The sequence below is a fragment of the Pithys albifrons genome, chromosome 25 (assembly GCF_047495875.1).
Source record: "Pithys albifrons albifrons isolate INPA30051 chromosome 25, PitAlb_v1, whole genome shotgun sequence".
NCBI lineage: Eukaryota > Metazoa > Chordata > Aves > Passeriformes > Thamnophilidae > Pithys > Pithys albifrons.
In genome coordinates this window covers 871,685-890,836 of record NC_092482.1, presented here as the reverse complement: position 1 = coordinate 890,836, position 19,152 = coordinate 871,685, and the positions used below count along the sequence as shown (strand labels likewise).

The 19,152-nt window shown below is 47.6% G+C and overlaps 2 protein-coding genes across 2 annotated transcripts; both read right to left on the bottom strand.

Moving 5' to 3' along the window:
• Positions 1–1,491: 1,491 nt before the first annotated feature.
• LOC139682618 (keratin, type I cytoskeletal 15-like) lies at positions 1,492–6,491 on the bottom strand. The gene is made up of 8 exons (XM_071577087.1): positions 5,844–6,491; positions 5,280–5,362; positions 4,184–4,340; positions 3,747–3,908; positions 3,498–3,623; positions 3,144–3,364; positions 2,324–2,349; positions 1,492–1,822 (listed from the first exon to the last, which is right to left on the bottom strand). The coding sequence occupies exons 1-8, from the start codon at positions 6,420–6,422 to the stop codon at positions 1,737–1,739; spliced, it is 1,440 nt and encodes a 479-aa protein (XP_071433188.1). The 5' UTR covers positions 6,423–6,491; the 3' UTR covers positions 1,492–1,736.
• Positions 6,492–9,738: 3,247 nt separating this feature from the next.
• On the bottom strand, positions 9,739–14,582 carry LOC139682620 (keratin, type I cytoskeletal 19). The gene is made up of 8 exons (XM_071577089.1): positions 14,081–14,582; positions 12,671–12,753; positions 12,249–12,405; positions 11,862–12,023; positions 11,605–11,730; positions 11,288–11,508; positions 10,518–10,546; positions 9,739–10,014 (listed from the first exon to the last, which is right to left on the bottom strand). The coding sequence occupies exons 1-8, from the start codon at positions 14,513–14,515 to the stop codon at positions 9,977–9,979; spliced, it is 1,251 nt and encodes a 416-aa protein (XP_071433190.1). The 5' UTR covers positions 14,516–14,582; the 3' UTR covers positions 9,739–9,976.
• Positions 14,583–19,152: the final 4,570 nt, after the last annotated feature.

Here is a 19,152-nt window from a genome sequence, read left to right as displayed (position 1 = left end):
TGCTTCCTCTGAAGCTCAGCCTTTGCAAACGGGAGAAGACACCACACAATTTTCATTCATTCATGTTGTGGATCCATGAAAAAGACCAAACAATTTACTTCAAAACCCTCTTTGTCAAGGCTGCACTGTGGGACTTGGGTTCAGCCACCTCTTTAATCTAAAGCAAAGAATGGAAGTGGTGATCAGAGTGAGGAGACAAACCCTTGTCAGCAGATGGCACCCTTGGATGCTCCTTGGGAGCTGGTGCTGGGGAAGAGGAATTGCTCTATTTGGGAATTGTGCTGGTTGTACTGACCTGAGAAAGCAAACTGAGCTGAATCTCCAGGCTGCAGTTTAAGTACAGGAGAATATTTCGGCAGCTCCGTTGTATAGGTCAATGTCCTGCAACCATCACTGGTTGATTCAACCCCTCCATCTGGAGCACACATGGGTGGAAAGCTGCCAATGGCTGTAGGAAATTCCCCCTCTTGCTGGTTGAGTGATACAAACAGTAGTTACCTGGGGTTTGGATCAGGAAAAGAGATCATTTGTACTGTTTGACTTTCCTTTTCTGGTGGATTGTGATGTTGCTTTGCTGCAGTTTGCGAGAACCTCTTCCCAGTTCTTTCCAGTGGGAATACAAGCAGGATGTGCATTTCTTACCAGCAGAACCAGTGATCCTACAGCCTCACTCGTGGCCAGACTGGTGGTGCCAGGAGTTTAGATTTATTTTCTTTAAATCAGAAAATAGGAAACACAAAAATAGTGGCTCTAGGGAGGCTGGAAGGAAAATAAAACATGTAATTCTAGAAATGGTGTCATTTTTGCAGACACCATTATGTGGTTGCAAATACTCATCAGCGGGGCTAAGGACACCTTTTCCAAACAGGTTATGGGAGCAAAGTACAGCATTTAGGGAACTGCCTTATGTGCTTCTGAGGTTGGGGTTCACCAGGGTCTCAACTCTATCAGCATCTCCTCAGTTCTGCTGGTGTGGATTTGCAGCTGGGAGAAGGTGGTGTGGCCAGTGCAGCAGCCACAGCACTGCCCCGGGCCGGGGAGGGTCTGCCTGATGGTTGAAAACCAAGGCAGTCACAGCAAACTCGGGGCAGCTCATTCCAGCTGGACCATGCCTGGTGCTTCCTCAGGAGCTGAGGGAATTTCCCTTTGTGCTGAAGGCAGTAAAGGAACACAAACATACATATGGAAAAATACCAGTTTTTTCAGAGATGCATTTTATTTGTGCATGAGTTGCAGCCCCACCGTGTGCTTGGAATTGAGGACAAAGATCTTTAGGATTTGTTACGTTATCTTCTCTGTTTTTTACTGATATCAGCTGCAGATTCCTGGAACAATCTAATGGCACTTCTTATCTGCCCATTCATCCCCATCCCCATTATTATTATTATTAAAGTTATGACTGTTATCGCTGCTGTTATCCCTGCTGGGACAGTGTGTGGGCCGTGTGTGGCAGTGCCAGACTGACTCCAGAAATCACCACTAGACTGGATATATTTGCAGAAGCAGAACAGAAACTTTATTATGTAGGAAACAACAGAGCACTGACAGAGAACAGGCATCTCTGCCCCAGCGAGTCAATGCTCATGTACAGAGGCAGAGCAAGTCTAAGGAAAGACATTCTTGGATACATTCTTGTGATTTGGAGAAGTGAAAGGCTCTTTCTCTCAGTGTTAGCCAGTACAGAGTCTGCACTGGTTCCATGTGGCATCACATGTGAGAGGGGATTCTGTATTTCTTTATGGCAATCTCCTTTCACGGGTAGAAACGGATCTTCCCTCATCTTCTGTGCTAATGCGACCTCTTCCACTGCTCCCAAATGATGCTGGTAGGAGGAATAAAACAATTAAATAGGGAAGAAAAAAAATAAGGCCCTGCCAAGACCCTGAGGAGCTGAGCAGTGAGGTTGTGTTTGTTTGTTGCCCGACAAGATCTTTCACATATCAAAGGCAGAACTGCCTTTATATCTTATCTACTTTCCCTCCTGGCTCTTAACCAGAAAAACTTAGGAGGGCACATCACATGTGGATTTGAAAGTATTAGTATGTTGTGTTCATCAGCAGAGGAATTTAGGAATCTTTGGGAGATTTGAGTGGTTTAGAATCCCATGAGCAATTCATGCAATCATTGTGGCAAGCTACTGGTTTCAACAGTGCACGTAAAGTCTTATATTTTTGTCTCTACATGACACAGAAGGGGATCATTGCAGGGAGAATGGAATCTGAGGTAGTAGGAAGAAATCCAAGGCAAAAGACACAATAGGTTTGTTTAATCCTATTTTGCCTGTTCCTTTCAGCCCCTTGTTAAATAAAAAAACATTTCTTACCGTCCTTGGGGTTCACTCCTGACAACCTGTAGAAAAGAAGTATTTGATTAATGATCATCCCTGCCCTCAGAAACCATTGATCCATTTAGGAATTTGTGTGAACAGCCAGGATTTCAATGGCTGGTTTCTCAGGTGTGGTGTTACTACAGGTGGTGTTAAGCTGCTTTCAGCTTTGAAATCCACCCCTATGTACTTGAGAGGGAGTGGAACAGTGGTCAGACCAGTTTCTTGGCCTGCTGTGTCCCCATCCTGCTCTTCTCCTCAGAATGCCTCCTAGAAACTATATAAGGAGCTGATTCCTCCTCAGAAATCAAAAGTAATTCATGTATAGATCAGATATGAGGAATGGGCACAAAAAAAAAAAAAAAGGCAGATTTTCCTGAAATAAGCTGGGATCTGAACTGAGCTCTTTTCTGGCTGGGGGTCCTGGTGTGTGAGGATGGCTGTTTTCACCTCTGCACAAATGTAGAAAGCCAAGAGCTAAAGAAGTACCCGGAGCAGGTTTTTATAGGTTGTTTCAGGCTGAGGGCTCTAATTCCAGTGCAAACAGAGGGTTATGTGAGACACACATATGGTGCCTGGTGCCTTCTGGAATTCATTATAGTCAAATCAGTGGCATTTATATTTTCAAATCCTCAGCACTGTTAAAGTGCAGATTTAGCTTGAGTTATGGCAGCAGCAGGGATTTCAGTGGGCACCTGCTTTGCCAGTGCCCCACAGGCTGTGTGTGCAGTGCCAGCCCGGCAGCCGCAGCTCCCTCCCCACACAGTGCCTGTCTCTGCCCTGATCTGCCCGTCAGGGGCTGGGCAGGGCCACGTACTGTGCGTCCTGGCCCTCCAGCAGGTGCCGGTACGTGGCGATCTCCTGCTCCAGGCGGCTCTTGATGTCCATGAGCATCTTGTACTCCTGGTTCTGGCGCTCCATGTCGCAGCGCAGCTCTGCCAGCTGCTCCTCCACGCTGGTGATGAGCGCCTGGATCTGCGCCAGCTGCGCGCAGTACCGGCCCTCCGTGTCCCGCAGGTTGGCCTCCAGCCCGGCTTTCTAAAGGGAATCACATCAGGGCGGGTTACAGTGTGGCTTGTGCCACGGAGGGGGATAAGGAGTGGCAGGACAGTGAAGGAGGAAGGGGCAGTGCGAGGCAGTGCCTGCAGGTGTGCCCGGGGCAGGTCCGTACCATGCTGAGCTGTGACTGCAGCTCGATCTCCAGCCCCTGCATGGTGCGGCGCAGCTCTGTGATCTCCGACTTGCTGGTCTGTATCTGCTGTGTGTGGGTGGCAACTTCACGGTTCAGCTCATCAGTCTGAAAGGAAAAACCAACTGTAAAATCACATACATACTGTATAGAAAGCATTCCATGACTTTGGAAGGGAGGGATGCAGCTGCCAGGGCAGTGACACTGAGGCAGGGCATCGTGTGGCTTTACCTGGGTGAAGAACCAGGCCTCGGCATCCTTCCGGTTCTTCTCAGCCAGAGCTTCGTACTGTTCCCTCATCTCGGACAGAACTCTGGTCAGGTCTATGCCAGGAGCCGCATCCATTTCCACGTTGACTGTGCCACTCATCTGGTTCGAGTACTCCTTCATTTCCTGCATGGGCAGAAGGCAGAGGACAGAAAGATCAGGTGCCCTCCTCTCACATCCTTCCTGCCCCCAGCCATCCCTGCCATGGCACACAGGACTGTGCTATCAAGTATCACAGGTGGAACACACATGAAACATTTATCCCATTTCTCTCTCCTTGCATGGCTTCCCTGCTCTCCCTGCACTCACACACCTGTTTACATGTAACTTACAGTATGTTTCACTGTCAAGAGTCATACATTCCAAAGGGAAGTGATCTCCTTTGCACTGTCCAGACTCACCTCCTCGTGGTTCTTCTTCAGATAAGCCAGTTCCTCCTTCAGGGTCTCGATCTGCATCTCCAGGTCAGCCCTGGACAGGGTCAGCTCGTCCAGGACGCGGCGCAGCCCGTTGATGTCGGACTCCACACTCTGGCGCAGGAACAGCTCGTTCTCATACCTGCAGGTCAAAAGAGAAGCAAGCAATGGAACATGCCTGAGTTCATGTTCAGTACAGCTATGAAATGATCGCAATTTATATTGAATGTATGGGCTGTAAAGGAAAACAAACAGATTGAGAAAAGTGTAAAAGGAGTAAAGGTGTTTTCTTGCAACATCCAGCTATGGCACATGCAAGCACAGGCATTGCCATCTCATTTTGTTCTTGAGGAGGACGTGACTTTCCACCTTGCAGAACCTGATAAGGATTATCAGCATCAAGAGAAATGCTGTCAAACAGGACAGGTCGATTGCAGTGTCCTCTTGGATTTGAAGTGGAGGAAAGCACAGGTGGCCTGGGGCTGTCTGGGACACAAGAGGGAAAACCAAAACCTGCAGGTGCATCGCTGCAAGGAAAAAGCAGCTGTGCAGGGACCTTTATCATCTGGCTGAATGTGCTGCTGAGCCTGAGAGATGGAAAAGCCACGCACTGCTCTTGGTCTTTATTTTCTGAATTTTGGGCTCTTTGGCAGAGAACTGCTCTAGCCCCACAGCAATCCCTTCCTGCCACTCTCTTCTTTCTCAGGAAAAATCCCAACCTATTCCTGCCTTCTTTCCCTTGTGACTCAGGCTGGTAAAAATACTTAAGAGCATCATGCAAAAAAAGTAGACATGAGCTCTAATTCATTATGCAGACAGCTCAGTGATCTGGGGGCTTTGTTCTGTCAGGCTTATATTGTGAATTGGTCCTTCATCAATTGATTCTGTTTCCCAGGGGGTTTTGCATCAGAAGTTACCAAGGAAAAATACCTGTCCCCAATTTCAAAATGTGCCTTTCAGTGACTGAAGAACTTTATTTTCTACATAAAAACTTATACCAAACTTCAGAATACTGTTCTGAGAGAGAGAAGCAAAGTGAAGACAAGCAGAGTGAAGAGAAACGTGCCCCAGGTGAACTTACTTCAGTCTGAAGTCGTCGGCAGCCAGCCTGGCATTGTCGATCTCCAGGATGACCCGGGAATTGTCAATGGTAGCAGCAAGGATCTGTCAAGTGAGAAACACAGGGAAGGTTCCTGTGAGTAACGGTGAAATAGCAGATCCACATTGCACGAGCAAACCAGAGAGCTGAGATACTCTGGGCAACACAGATTAGAACCGTAATTAGTTCATACACTGATCTTATCTGTAGCCAGGAGAATTACCTTTCCAGCCTTGGAGGCCTACCTGTCACATTCTTTACTATTTGAGTCCTGCATAAATATATTGATAAATCTAAACACATTTTGTCATTTTTGCTGACTTTTAATGTGAACATTTTAATTTCAACAAGCATCACATGGTCAGGATAAGACATTTGGTGTTTAAACCGAAAACAAGCTATTCTTTTCTGCTCATGACCTCAGTGTATTTGGGGTTGAAGAATTCAGTATTTCTTTTCTGATTATTTGAGCTTCTTTTAAAGACATGGAATATGCAGTTCCATGACTCTGCATTCTTTTAACTCCTCTACATGTGAATGTCTTACCTTGTCTCGGAGGTCTTCAATGATCTTGTAGTAATTGCTGTAGTCCCGGGCGGGGCTGGTGGGGGCTTGTTTCTGGTACCAGTCTCGGATTTTCACTTCCAAATCTGAATTGGCCTCTTCCAGGGCTCGTACCTTGTTCAGGTACGAGGCCAGCCGGTCGTTCAGGTTCTGCATCGTCACCTTCTCATTGCCGGAGAGGAGGCCATCGCCACCGCCGAAGCCACCGCCGAGGTCAAAGCAGCCCCCAAAGCCAGAGCCCCCTCCAAAGCCAGAGCCCCCTCCAAAGCCAGAGCCTCCTCCAAAGCCAGCACCTCCACCAAAGCCACAGGCTGCCCCCCCGCCAAAGCCTCCTCCATAGCCGCCCCCAAAGCCGCAGCTCAGGCCGCTGCCGTAGCCGCCTCCTGCAGAGGAGACGTACCTGGCGGAGGAGACGGAGACGCCACGGCCACCGGAGCCGCCGTGGATGCTCGGGGCACGGAGGGTGCCCCCGGCACGCACCGACGACAGCCGCGAGCTGCCCCCGGCACCCCCAAAGCCGCCCCCGTAGGTGGAGGAAGAGCTCACGAAGGAAGTGGCCATGGCTGCGGCACGAGAAGGAGCAAAGGGCAGCTGAGAGCGTGGGCAGAGAGCAGAGGCTGTGCCTTCACTGCCCTGGAGCCTCTTTTATACCCTCACAATGGGTGTTGGAGACAAACCCACCGCAGCCCTCCCTCCAAAATTCCTCCTCCCTGGAGGTGAGGCCAATTATGATGACATTCCTGACAACCAGTGCTGGCAGCACATCGCAGGGGCCTGGGCTTGGGGTTTCTTTTTTAATTAAACAAAAGGCATGAATCAGATGAGTGTTTTTCTTCAGGCTATAGTTCTGAAACTTGGAATTTACTTTTCTGACATTTAAGAATGGAAAAACAAAGCGAGTTCAGCCCCACCCACTTGCCCGTTTACAACACTCACCATGACTACGTTCAGAAAATCAACTTTATCTAAAAATTAAGTTAAATTCTCATTTCCTTGAAAAACATACAGTCATCACTTCATCTCACTTGTTCTTTGCCATCCCTATTTTTCCCTTTAAAATTTTGGAAGTGAATTTGAAATGTTCTTACTCTTGATTTTTGCTTGGAATTAATATTTAGATTTTGGAATCTGAATTTTTAGTTCAAAAAGTACCTATTCATGGCATTGTGGGAGGAACAATCAGCATCCATCAGTGTGTAAGGGACAATTGGCACAGTTAACTTATTAATGCTTGTGAAATAGTCTAGAAGGGTAACACAATATTGAAATAATCAAAAGATGAACAGAAAATGTAAAGAAAATGGGCTTAAGATGAAACTGTTGTGATAGCAATAAAGGTGTTTAATGCCAGTGTGCACTTGGAAATGGAGTAATACTGGAAAAGAAGAGTCACTTTAATCCTTGATTTAAAGTGGAGTGTGAAACTGGGACTGCAGTGTGGGAGTGCCTGAGGGAAGGGGACGGGAAGTGAAGGGAGATGGACTTTCACAACCACCAAAATTATTATAAAATAATCAAAAAAATTAAATAAAGCTTAAAGAATAAAACTGATATGATTGCTAGCAACATCAAAAGGAAAGTGTTGTTTTTAACACAGGTTTTGATGGTACAGAACTGAGTTTATAACTCAGGATGGGGATTTTGGATCAGCCACAGCTCACAGCAATGGCTGGAATAAACTGAGGGTGTTTCTGACATTTCCAGTTGAGATGTTACTGCAGGTGCAGGGATGAGCAGCCTTTTCACTTGGAGATGTGCACTTGGGAGGGACAAAATGGCCAAGTCCAGCTGAGCTGTCCCTTGCAGGCTGGCTCTGGGCACAGCCACTCACTCCTGGCCGAGCACCAAACCAGGGGTGTTGACAGCTCTGGAAACATGTTTCAAACTGAACTTGGCCTTTTGCCACAGCCCTTCAGTTTTGCTGCTGGGCAGATTAATAGCTCTGCAGACCTTGCCAGATCTCTGTGTCTCCAAGGCTTGGTGGCTCACGAAACAAGTTCAGACAAACCCTCCCAAAGATGAAAACAGTCTCTTTGAGACCCCTGTAATGTCAGTGCCCCGAGATGTGTGTGCTGCCAGGGGCTGTTCAACCAAGTGAGCAACAACAAGCAAATCAAATTCCATTTTAAAAACCCCCAAACAACTAGAAAATAGACCTCTAGAAAACACCCCAGACTTTAGCAGGAAACTTTGGGGAATTTTCATTCAGTCTGCTATCACTCAGGCTTGATAACTCAGGTTGCTGGTGAAACAGACTTTGCTGCTTTTTAACACACCCTGGATGTCCCTCTGGATCAGTGTCAGATGGACACTTAAACAGAGGTAGCAGATAAAAGCTGTTTCTTAATATTTACCATTGGGAAACTAAAAATAAATCAAGCAGCCAATACAGATCATATATTTCAAGCTTATGCCTTTATTCTGGTCTCACTGTCTTTGCTCTGAGATTCCTTATCCAAGTCTTGACACACAGACTCGTCCTTCCCACAGTCTCAGCACTGTACCCCTGGTGCATGAACTCCTTGGTTTGTCATCTTCCACAGAGCTTTCCTGGAAGACAGTCCCTGACATGCCTGTGCTGCACAAACCCTTTTGTTACCTCTGCTGTGGGATTAATGGAGCTGACACACTCCAGCCCCTCCTCTCAGGACAGCAAGTTCCAGTCAAGCAGCAGCTTGTTTGTCATCTCAGTGATCAGTCCATGAGCGATAGACCCATCACTCACAGAAGAACTTGACATACCTTTAGAAAATTTTCTTTTTCTGAACTAGACTCTAAAATTATAGTGGCTGAGTGATTTATATTAAACATTCCATCAGAAACAATGGGACTGTTTCCTCTCCTGTTGCAGTTTTCCCCTGTCACAGTGAAGCCACTGCCTAATGCCACCTTGCCTTATTCCAGAGCTGAGCTGGGATTGTTGGTGTCAGGACTGACAGCTGATGTTGACAGATCACCTGAGTCACCACTAAACCAAAACCAAGCACCAGCACCTTGGGACTGAAGAGGATTGTCCCTTGTGGAGGGAGAAGGTCCAGAGCTTTGGGATGCTCCGAGCCAAGGAAACACTCCATTAATCTGATGTGAACATCTAGGTGTGAACAAGGGATCCTGAACATTTCTCAAGGCCAAGGAGAGAAGTGCTGAAGGATCTGGTGATGTGTCCCTGAAACACAGGCTGCACACTAATCCACCCTGGGGGACAGCAGTGCTGGGGCACTTTTAGTCTGGACATATCCCTCTTCCACTGCCCCTCAGCTGAGGAGCAAACTGTGCCTGTGGTCATGGAGCTGGGAAGGTGCTGGTGGGACTGGAGCCGTGGTTTGCTTTCAGCACGAGCCCTGGAAACCTTCCTGGGCTGTTGGCTTGGAGAGGAGTGATGGGAAATGAAATCACTGATTTCTGGGGGCTGGAACTAAAAGTGATTCCAAGTTGGAATAATATCCCTTCAGTGACATGAGAGTGAAGGGAGCTGAAATTGGTGCTAAAGGTTGGGAAGCTCTGTGTGCAGGGGGAGAGGAAGTGAAGAATTTTCCTGACTGCTGCTCTCCCTGTTTGTTCCTGTGGGAGATTTCTACAGCCCAGTTTAACAGCTTTAGGTTTTACCCTAATGAACTGTCTCCCATCCCACTGCCCCTGCTTGCACAGCATGTCGTTGTTAGAAACCCAAGTCACTCTTGTTCCCCCACTGAGGGGCTGGGGATGCTGTAGCTTCCTTATTCCAAGCTCCTGGAGACAGGAGGAATCAGGATGGAGCCCAGGCCAGCCCACACTGTGAGCACTCACATCTCAGGGAGGTTGCCTGGGTAATTCCTGCCTGGGAAAAGCCAGACTGCAGTGAAATATCACAATAACTCCAAAGAAGCAAGGATTGCAAAAAGATCATCTTTATTTGAGTAGATGCAGCAATTCAATACATGCAGGACCTAAAAATAATTGCAAAGCTGATTCAATTTGCAGCTTAATCACCACTATGTGCGAATCTGCCTAAACTTCGTGTGGCCAAGAACTTTCTGTGCTTTAAGTCATTTCCAGCAGTTCAGTGATTCCTCTCCATCTCAATCCCTGTGTGCTGTCTGGTTTTTCTCACTTTGCAGATGACCTTTGGAGGACCTTCAGTGCTGTTTCCCATCTCCCAGCTTGTCTCTTTTATCTGCAATAACATGGAGAGAAGGAACAGCAATAGTTTAAACCCAGCTCACACAGGTCCACTCTGATGGGCACTGAGCTTGGCTTGGGCCTCGGCTCTCATTCCCCTCTCAGAACTTTTCCTCTCCATCATCTGGATTTGACTCATCCCCTTTATGACACTGCTGACCTCTAACAGCTCAAGGCAGGTTTTACTGGCATGTTCCTGCAATTCCCTGAGCTGGCCAAGTTTCAATTCCCATGTCCTTTCATCTGGGGAAATGATTAACTGTTTTGTGCTTTACTTTGCCTTTACTGTAGCAGAGTCTGGGATTTTTTTCTCATGTCTGACATCTTTTAATGGCTGAAATTTGTTCAATTCTGGCCAGAGACAGCATTTGCTACTTAGATTTTTTTTCTGTGGTAGATCAATGCAGACCCCAGTCTCTAGAATGGACGCAACCACCAGAGTTATGTGTATTTCCTTTTAGAAAATAAAACTTCTCCTGAAATAGTAAGGATTCTTACCAGCAGTTCCTGAAAGGGAGCCAAACATCCTGTGGAACAAAGAGGAACAGTTAAAAGGAGAGTTAACACATCAAATGGTGTGTGAGATGAGTATGGATGGAAGCAAATGCTGTGTGAGTCAGGTCCATTGTGTGTGCAGTCAGAGCAGGGATGCCCATCTCCCTGCGCTCCTCAGTGAGGGGGAGGAGTTGTTTTAAGAAATATATTTTTAAACTACTGCATTGGGAAAACATGATTATGGAAAAGAAGGAATAGAGGAAATCAAAACCTTTCAACCCCTGCCTCATTTTTTCCCTCCTGGAGTCTGTGTGAGATGAAAGAGAGCTGTGCTCCCATGTGGGGTGACTCAGGGGCTGAGCAGTGCCAGGCTGGCTGCCTTCACTTCTCTTCACAGTATGTCCTTCCACGCTGATTCCTGGGGGGTAAAAGCTCTCTACCTGGTAACAGGAAGTTTATGGGAAATTGTTCTTAATTTTTATATTCTGCAAAACATTATTAATTGCACTTTTCCTGACTGTGAAGCAGCTGATCACTTTTACTGTTAGTTACACAATCTCCTGTGCTGCTTGTCAGTTTGCCTTCCCATTTAGAAACTCTTTGAGGTCTCACTTCATGTAAATGGGAATCACAACATTTCTACTTCCACCATGGCCCAGAAAAATCAATTTGTTGAAGCCCTGGAGTGTTTGCAGTTGTGTTTACTGAGGTGCTGTGCCAAAGGGGCACTGTGGCACGATCACACTTTGTGGGGCCAAGCAAGAGGTTCTTACTGGGACTCCTGCCCTTCCAGGAGCTGTCGGTAAGTCGCGATCTCCTGCTCCAGCCGAGTCTTGATATCCATGAGGATCTTGTATTCGGTGTTCTGGCGCTCCATGTCAGTTCGGAGCTCTGCCAGCTGTGCCTCGAGGCTGCCAACCAGCCCCTGGATCTGTGCCAGCTGTGCCCCGTACCGCGCCTCCGTGTCGGCCAAGGTGCTCTCCAGCGCCGCTTTCTGTGGGGGCAACCACGGAGGGGTTGGTGCCACGTGCAGGGGAGGGGAATGCCAGCCCCGTTCAGTGGGGCTCAGGCAGGGCAAGTGTGGACGTACCATGCTGAGCTGGGACTGCAGCTCGATCTCCAGCCCTTGGAGGCTGCGCCGCAGGTCGGTGACCTCGGACTTGCTGCTCTGCAGCTGTTCGGTGTTAATGGCAACCTCCCTGTTCAGCTCCTCGGTCTGGGACAGGGAAAACACGGTGTGAGAAGTGGGGGGGTCTGGGGCTGCCACAGCAGCTTTCTGTGCGTTTGGATAATTGTTTCATTCAGGGGTTTTTTGGTCGGTATTTGTGCAGGATGGAGGGGTTTTACCTTGCTGTGGAACCAGGCCTCGGCATCCTTCCTGTTCTTCTCAGCCATTTGTTCATACTGGTCTCTCATATCTGCCAGGACCTTGGACAGGTCAATGCCTGGAGCAGAGTCCAGTTCGACACTGACCTGGCCAGCTACTTGTCCTCCCAGGGCACTCATCTCCTGTGGGGAGTGGCAGAGGAGACAAAAGAGGATAAAATCATAAACTGAAAACATTATGAACCTTCTGTTCTTTCTTCAAGGGCTGAGACTGACTGACTGCCCTGCAATACTGCCAGGGGGGTCCCAGTCTACACTCGTGGAGAGCCCAGGGCAATCCTGAGGGCCTGCACAACTCCACAAACTGTTTCCCTAGTGCCACTTTCAAACGTGTTTTCTGGGTTTTACCTCCTCGTGGTTCTTCTTTAGGTAGGCCAGCTCCTCCTTCAGTCCTTCGATCTGCAGCTCCAGGTCAGCCCTGGCCAGGGTCAGCTCGTCCAGGACGCGGCGCAGCCCGTTGATATCGGCCTCCACGCTCAGCCGCAGAGCCTGCTCCGTTTCAAACCTTCAAAAAGCAAACCAAGCCCTTTCAGGTTGGCTGATTAACCAGCCCACAAGAAACACATTATTTTATGTGTGTCTGGGTTTGTAGGATTTATGTGGTGCAGATGGTGCTTTTAGCAAATACATGAAGGGCTGAACTGCACAGACAGGACCAAACAGTGTTCACACAGGGGTTTTGTAGCATTCCATTCCTGTTTCACTGCCCTTTGGCTCAACAGGGATTTTTGCCTCTTCACGAGACCTTTCCCCTCTCCAAAATGACTCACTTGGTTTTGAAGTCATCTGCAGCCAGCCTGGCATTGTCAATCTGCAGCACAGTCCTGGCGTTGTCGATGGTGGCCTCAAGGATCTGCAAACAAGGAGAGCTCATTGCTGAGGCTGAAACAAGTGTTATCTGCCTCCCTGCTCTGCAGATAAGAGGCAAGACTCTTTCATCTGTAGCTACAGCAAATAGAGGTGTCGGGAAGAATCAATGGTCTGCACCAAACACATTGCACAGGTTTATCACAGGCATCTGCCAGGATTGGCAGCTTTGGACACATCCCTGTGTCTGGTGTGTGAAGTGGCTTTAGGTAGAAATTCCACTGTAAGACAAAACTGTGGGCTGGCTCAGAGGGAGAGGACATCTTTGAACACATTTTTATGTTCTAGAACAAATAGTGTTGATTGATTAGCTTATTGCATCATGAAAGCCTCTAAAGGAAATGTTTATTTAGGAGAAATCCCTCTTCAGATTACCTGGAAAGAATATCTTTGCCTGCAACTTGTAAAGCTCAGAAGGTGAGCCACAAAAACAGCTGGAAGAATATTTTGCATCCTCTAAGGGAGGGGAGTGAAAGAAAGGAGGGAAAAGAAAACTAAAAGTAGAAAATCTCATTGCCAGTTCTGCCTTCAGCAGAGCTCAGATTCTAAACCAGGAGTGAATGTGGATGGGTTGCAGCAAGGAAACCTGTGTGGGAGTGGTCATGAACTCCAGTCTGAACTCAGAAAACTAAACCTCAAGTTTTCTTTGATTTATTTACATAGTTTAGTCAGCAACTGCCTGTGTTTTGCAGGGTGTGTATCACCTCAGCAATCTGTTATCAGGTACCCGTGTGCTCTTGGGGCAAATCCTGCATTTATATATGGCCTTGATTACTTCATGTCTGCTGCTTCCTTTTTCCCTATGCCAAATGTTTCAGTGCTCTTATCTCAATTTCGAGGTTAAGTATGGGAAATATGAAATTGTTCTTAACACCTCTTTATTCTCATTGTTAAATCAGTGTGCTTGGGTCACTGGGGGTTTTCAAGCTTTATGGCAGGTGGGAGGGTACAGACAGGCAGGTTGCTGTCACTGCTTGGCTCTTTTTATGTATGAGTTGGTGATTTATATACATTAACTCGTCATATGTGTGTCCATGACCAGCATGTGTGTGTGTATTAAGAGCAAACATTATCAGAGAGTTAAGGACTTGGGCAGCCCACACTGACTGGTTTGTACCTTCTTCTGGCTAACAGTTTAAAAAGTAGATAATTCCCTACTGGCATTTTCTTCATCCCCACCCACTCCCTTCCTGTACATCTCATCTCCCTGCAGAGCCTTCTGGGGCTCCCTGGGGAAGGTTTGCCCTTTGGGTTTTCCTGTTTCCTTTCTAAGTGCGAATCAAAGATGATTTTTGATAAATATTAACACCTACCTTGTCTCGAAGGTCCTCAATAGTCTTGAAATAAGCACTGTAGTCCCGAGCAGGGCTTGGTCCTTGTTTCTGGTACCAGTTCCGGATTTTGGTTTCGAGGTTGGCGTTGGACTCCTCCAGCGCTCGCACCTTCTCCAGGTAGGACGCCAGGCGGTCGTTCAGGCCCTGCATGGTCGCCTTCTCGTTCCCTGAGAGGAGCCCATCTCCTCCCAGGCCACCCCCGTAGCTGAAGCTGCTGCTGAAGCTGCCCCCATAGCCTCCCCCCAGGCCGCTCCCCAGGCCAGAGGAGACGAACCTGGCGGAGGACACGGACACGGCCCTGCCGCCGGCCCCGCCGTGGATGCTGGGGGTGGCGCGGACGCTGCCTAAACGCAGCGAGCCCACGGGGCCCCCCGCCATGGACGAGCTGGTTTGCCTGAAGCTGTAACTGGCCATGGGGAGGAAGAGCGAGGACCCAACCCAAGCTGCACCCACAGGTTCCTGATCCCGAGGCAGGAGCGTGTCCTGCTCCCCCAGGCCACGGCTTTTATGCTGTGCAGTGTGGGAGTTGTCTGCAGAATGTGTTATCTGAGACCCGTGGAATTTATCAGCCCTAAGCCTTCTGCCAACACGGCATTCCCCTCATTGGTCAGTGGCTGTGGAGTGGGCTGTTTCCTTCTCAAATACCTGCACACAGGGAGGCAATTCCTCCCCCTGACTGCTGCCTCTGGAAACACAAGGTGGGATTTGGAGGAGACGTCTCCATGCTGAGGGAAACGTTCCTAAACCTGGTTAGAGATCACCTGCATGGAACAAAGGGGCTGGGAGCACACAGCCCCTGGGTCAGAGGAGTCACACAAAGGCTTTCTCCTGTAATCTTGTGAAAGAGTTTTAACAGAGTGATTCAGCCTGATAACGGAGCTTGAAAGGAGCCCAGATGGTGAACAATGTGTGTAGACCTTGACAAAACCTGTTCCCGTCCCTCCATTTTCCTCATTTCTCTTGAGAAAACTTCTTTCAGAAGGGACATTTTCTTTGTTTCTTTCTTTGCTCTTGGTTCCATTTGGGCTGGCAGAGAATGTGCCATGTCTGAGAATCTGGTTTTCTACAGACACAAAATTCTTCCTGAAGCAGCCATGGCTGCATGTGTAGCAAAGAGAAGCATAAACATCCCTGAGTACCTGGAGGGGTGAGCAGAAACACGTGCCTGATTGTACACTGAGTTTCTTTGAATGCTGCTCAAAGAGACAAGTGAAGAGGAAAAACTCTTCTGGTCTTCACAAGTCGTGAAAATGTTATTTCTAAGGTTTTCCAGTCCTCTGTTATACAAAATGGATTTTCAAAAGCTTTTTTACTGCAAACTCCTCCCTGAGTACTTCAAATAGTTGAGGGGATACTCACAGCTTTACTTACACTCTCTTTTGCTCACTCCTTCCAAACCTCTGGGAATTCCCAGAAATGCTTTAAAGAAAGCCAAAGTCCTGTCCTTGCAGCATTTGCAGCTCTCAGGAGCAGCCAGACCTTTCTATGCCCATGTAAAGTGCTCCAGATATTTCAGGCCACACAATAGAGCTGCACTCCCTGTGTACAGAGGTGTTAAACTGCGAGGCAAATTCAGGGAGGGAAAGAACAAACAGCACACGGGAGCCCGGCCAAGGCACCTGCATCACCAGGTACTGAGGAGGCCATACCAGGAGAACTGTGCAGTGACTCAGGTATGGAATAAATTGCTGGATACACACAGGATATGTGCCACACTTCAGCCCTGGACATCAGAGCCGAGTTCTTTCCTCTCTGCAGGGACTGGTGCCCTGCCCAGCTCTCCACCAGCACAGTAAAGCTGTGCAGCCTTTCCTGGGAGCCACAGGGCCACTGCTGCTGCCAGGGACACGCCGCTGCTCCCAGGGTGGGACAAACCTGCCCAGCCAGGAACTGCTCCAAGGTGAAATGGTGGTGTCAGGAGGTGCAGTCTGTCTGCAGACAGAGAGGAAGCTGCAGGAGAACTGTTATTTTATTGTTAAATATTTGAGTCCATAGTTAGAGAATAAAGAACAGCAGTCCATGTGCTTTTCCTCACTGAACAGAAATGCAAGAAGCTGAAAGGAGAATAAATCCCAGTGTGTTCTTTTTGGGATTTGTCTCCTGCTGCAATAAGAGAGGAACATCCTTCCCTCTAGATACTCCTCCAGCATTCCCTGGATTCTCATGTCAGGTCCTTAAAGCAGTGATGAAAGAAGGTGCCTTTAGCATTCAGTGTAGGTCTCTTTTTCTCCCAGTGCAATAAACCTAATTTATTGTAGGGCCAGCTTTTCCCTGTAAGGAATGGTCAGCACGGGGAATTTTCTTTATCTGCACCTTATCAGAGTGGAAGGGAGACACATTTTTTCAAGGGGAGTCATCCAGTCACGCCCAAGCTCCTGGCTGAGGCCGGGTTCTGCTTTACCTTTGTGAGCTCTGCCTTGCCAGTCACTGCTGCTTTATAAAATTGTTCATATTGTTTCAGGTAGTTTTATTAACTGTCCTGTAAACACTCTTTCCTTGCCCTGGAGTCATACTGGCATATCTCTCTTCTCACATCCTGCTGTATTTGCTTCCAGGGGTTGCTAATGGAATTGTAATTAAATGAACTCGCTGAACATTTTAACCATCTCAGTGCCTGCAATTCCAGCAATGCTTCTATGGATCAATGTGCAAAATCAAATTATTATTTCGAATTTATCTTTTAAATTTTTAACTGTTTGTGCCTTCTGGTAATTATTCCTTTCTGCCTCTGCATCCACCAGTGGAAATGTGTCTCCATCTCTTCTCTTGCTCATCCAAACTGTGGCCACCCCTCCCAACTGACTGTGTCACAGGCCCTCTTAAATCCCCACTTGGGATGTTTTTCTTCCCTTTTGAAGGCCACAGGCATGAAATATTTGAGCTTTTCTATTCAAGCTCACAATTTTGTACTTTTCTTTTAACTTCCTTGTGGGAAGAACCAATGACAACAAGCTGTGATCTGCAGCTGGTAGCAAGGTACCTGTGAACAGCTGCCCAGGATACAATTCTCAGCTGTCTGGCTTTTAAAGTCCATCATTAATCTTTTTCTTTTTAATCTTCACAAACCTGGCGTTGCCCCATATTCCCTGAATGTGCCAACAGATTCAGAGACAAGGATGTTTCTGTGCTGAAGGGGCAGGTCCCAGCACATACACACATGGCTGGGAGTGGTTGGAGGAGTGAAGAGCAGAGCAACAGTGGGAACTTTCTCAAAATGACTATTTTTGCAAATAGAGGGAATGTGCTGAGGGGAAATGCATGTGTGAGTGCACAATTTCTGCATTAAAAGAGGTGAGAAATAAGGTCATGTAAGGGTTCTGTGTTAACAGAAATTAGGAGAGCAAGGCACAGGACAAGCCATTTCTGTCCAGGGCCCTGTTTTGCTCATGGCAGAAGAGAAGTGATGGATCAATGATTTGGGCTCAGCTGGAACAATTCCTGCCCAGGCTGCTGCAGTGCTACAGAATTTAATTTCTCAGTGATTGCCATTTATAGAATATTTTAATGGATTAGTATGAGGAAAATACCTAAAAGACCCTGAAGAGCTCAAGCACTTCAATAATTGCGAGCAGTGTAAACACTTGGCAAATCCTTGAGACTGGCTGTGGTGTGGAAAAGCTTCATTATTGTCCCTGTTACCCTAGAAACATAAATAGCTGTAAACTCTTGATTCCTCTATCAATACAGAGCTCTAAGGATAAAGCACATAAAGGAGCAAAGTACCTGAGACAGGAAAATAAAGCAGGTTTTCTTATCGTGTAATTAAAGATTGTGTGGGAAGGAAGGCTCAGTTGGGGCACCAAGCCCTGAGGAGTGAAAGACAACTCTCTGGATGTACTTTTACACTTCCTTTAACCTGTTATCTGGCTGGTAAATCTCAGCAAGGTATGATAGGGCTGGAAACTATTATTTAAGAATCAAACATCCAAGGGACAGGAGGCTGCGTTCCAAAAGTCAGGTTTGTGCAGGCAGCAGCAAAGGCAGTGCCAAAGCCCAGCAGACCAAACCTGGCCCGGGCTGGGGAGCTCTGGCTGTTGGACACTGGCCACGTCAGCTGCATCCACAGCGAGGGAGGAGGCCTGGAGCTATCACAGGGATCTGCCCATGGGCCACATGGAAAATTCCTGCTCAAAAATGAATCCCAGACTTGGGAGAAATGGGGGACATGGCAGAGCTGAGCTGCTTCATTCTGTTCCTGTCTGTAAAACATTTGTATGTGTGTCATTTATATCTGTGTGCTCTTGTATTTATATGCACATATTTGTATTTATAGAATTATAGATTATTATTTCTCTTATTAATTTAATAAGAATATATTATGATCACAGTGATAAGCCACAGCCTCCAGTAAGGGCTGAGATTTTACTGTGCAAGCTTTAAACATTTGTTCTGGATTTGAAAACAAGGAGCTCTTCCACTAACCTGCTGATGGATCCCTGGATTTGGGCTTTCCTGATCCTACAGGCAGTTTCATACTCAGTTTTGCTTGAAAGGAATTCTTGGAGTCTCCAGATCTCTGTTGGGCTCCGTGAGAAAATCCAGCTGTTGCTCCAGGAGGGCCAGTGGTGGAGCCTCTGGTGTGGGAGCTGCTGCCAGGGAGGTGTTTGTAAACACGTGGTTCTCGTGGCAACTCTCAGCTCACAGACACCCCTTGGGAGCCCTGGCTCTGGCTGCCCTGGCTGCCCACACACCTCTGGGGGAAGAGAAGGGGATTTCTGGCTACCCTTAACAGTTTGCAGGAGCATTTCCCCTGTCTTTGTGTGTACCAGGCAGGTCCCTCCCCAGGCAGTCCTGGCTGTTACCTTGACTGAGAGCTGTGGGTTTCCACCAATCTCTGACACCCCAATTCAGCTTTCAATCTTCTTTTCATTAAAAACTGAGATCTGTGCCCACTGTCTGTATTTTGGGCAGCCCACTGCCACCAAAGCAAGTGACTGGAATGTGCCTTTTCACTCTTTCCTAATGGACTCAGCTTTAATAACTAATAAAAACTGGTGACACAGTTTCTAGCAGCATTTTCAGCAGAAAGGGGTTGTTGGCATTTGTTTTAA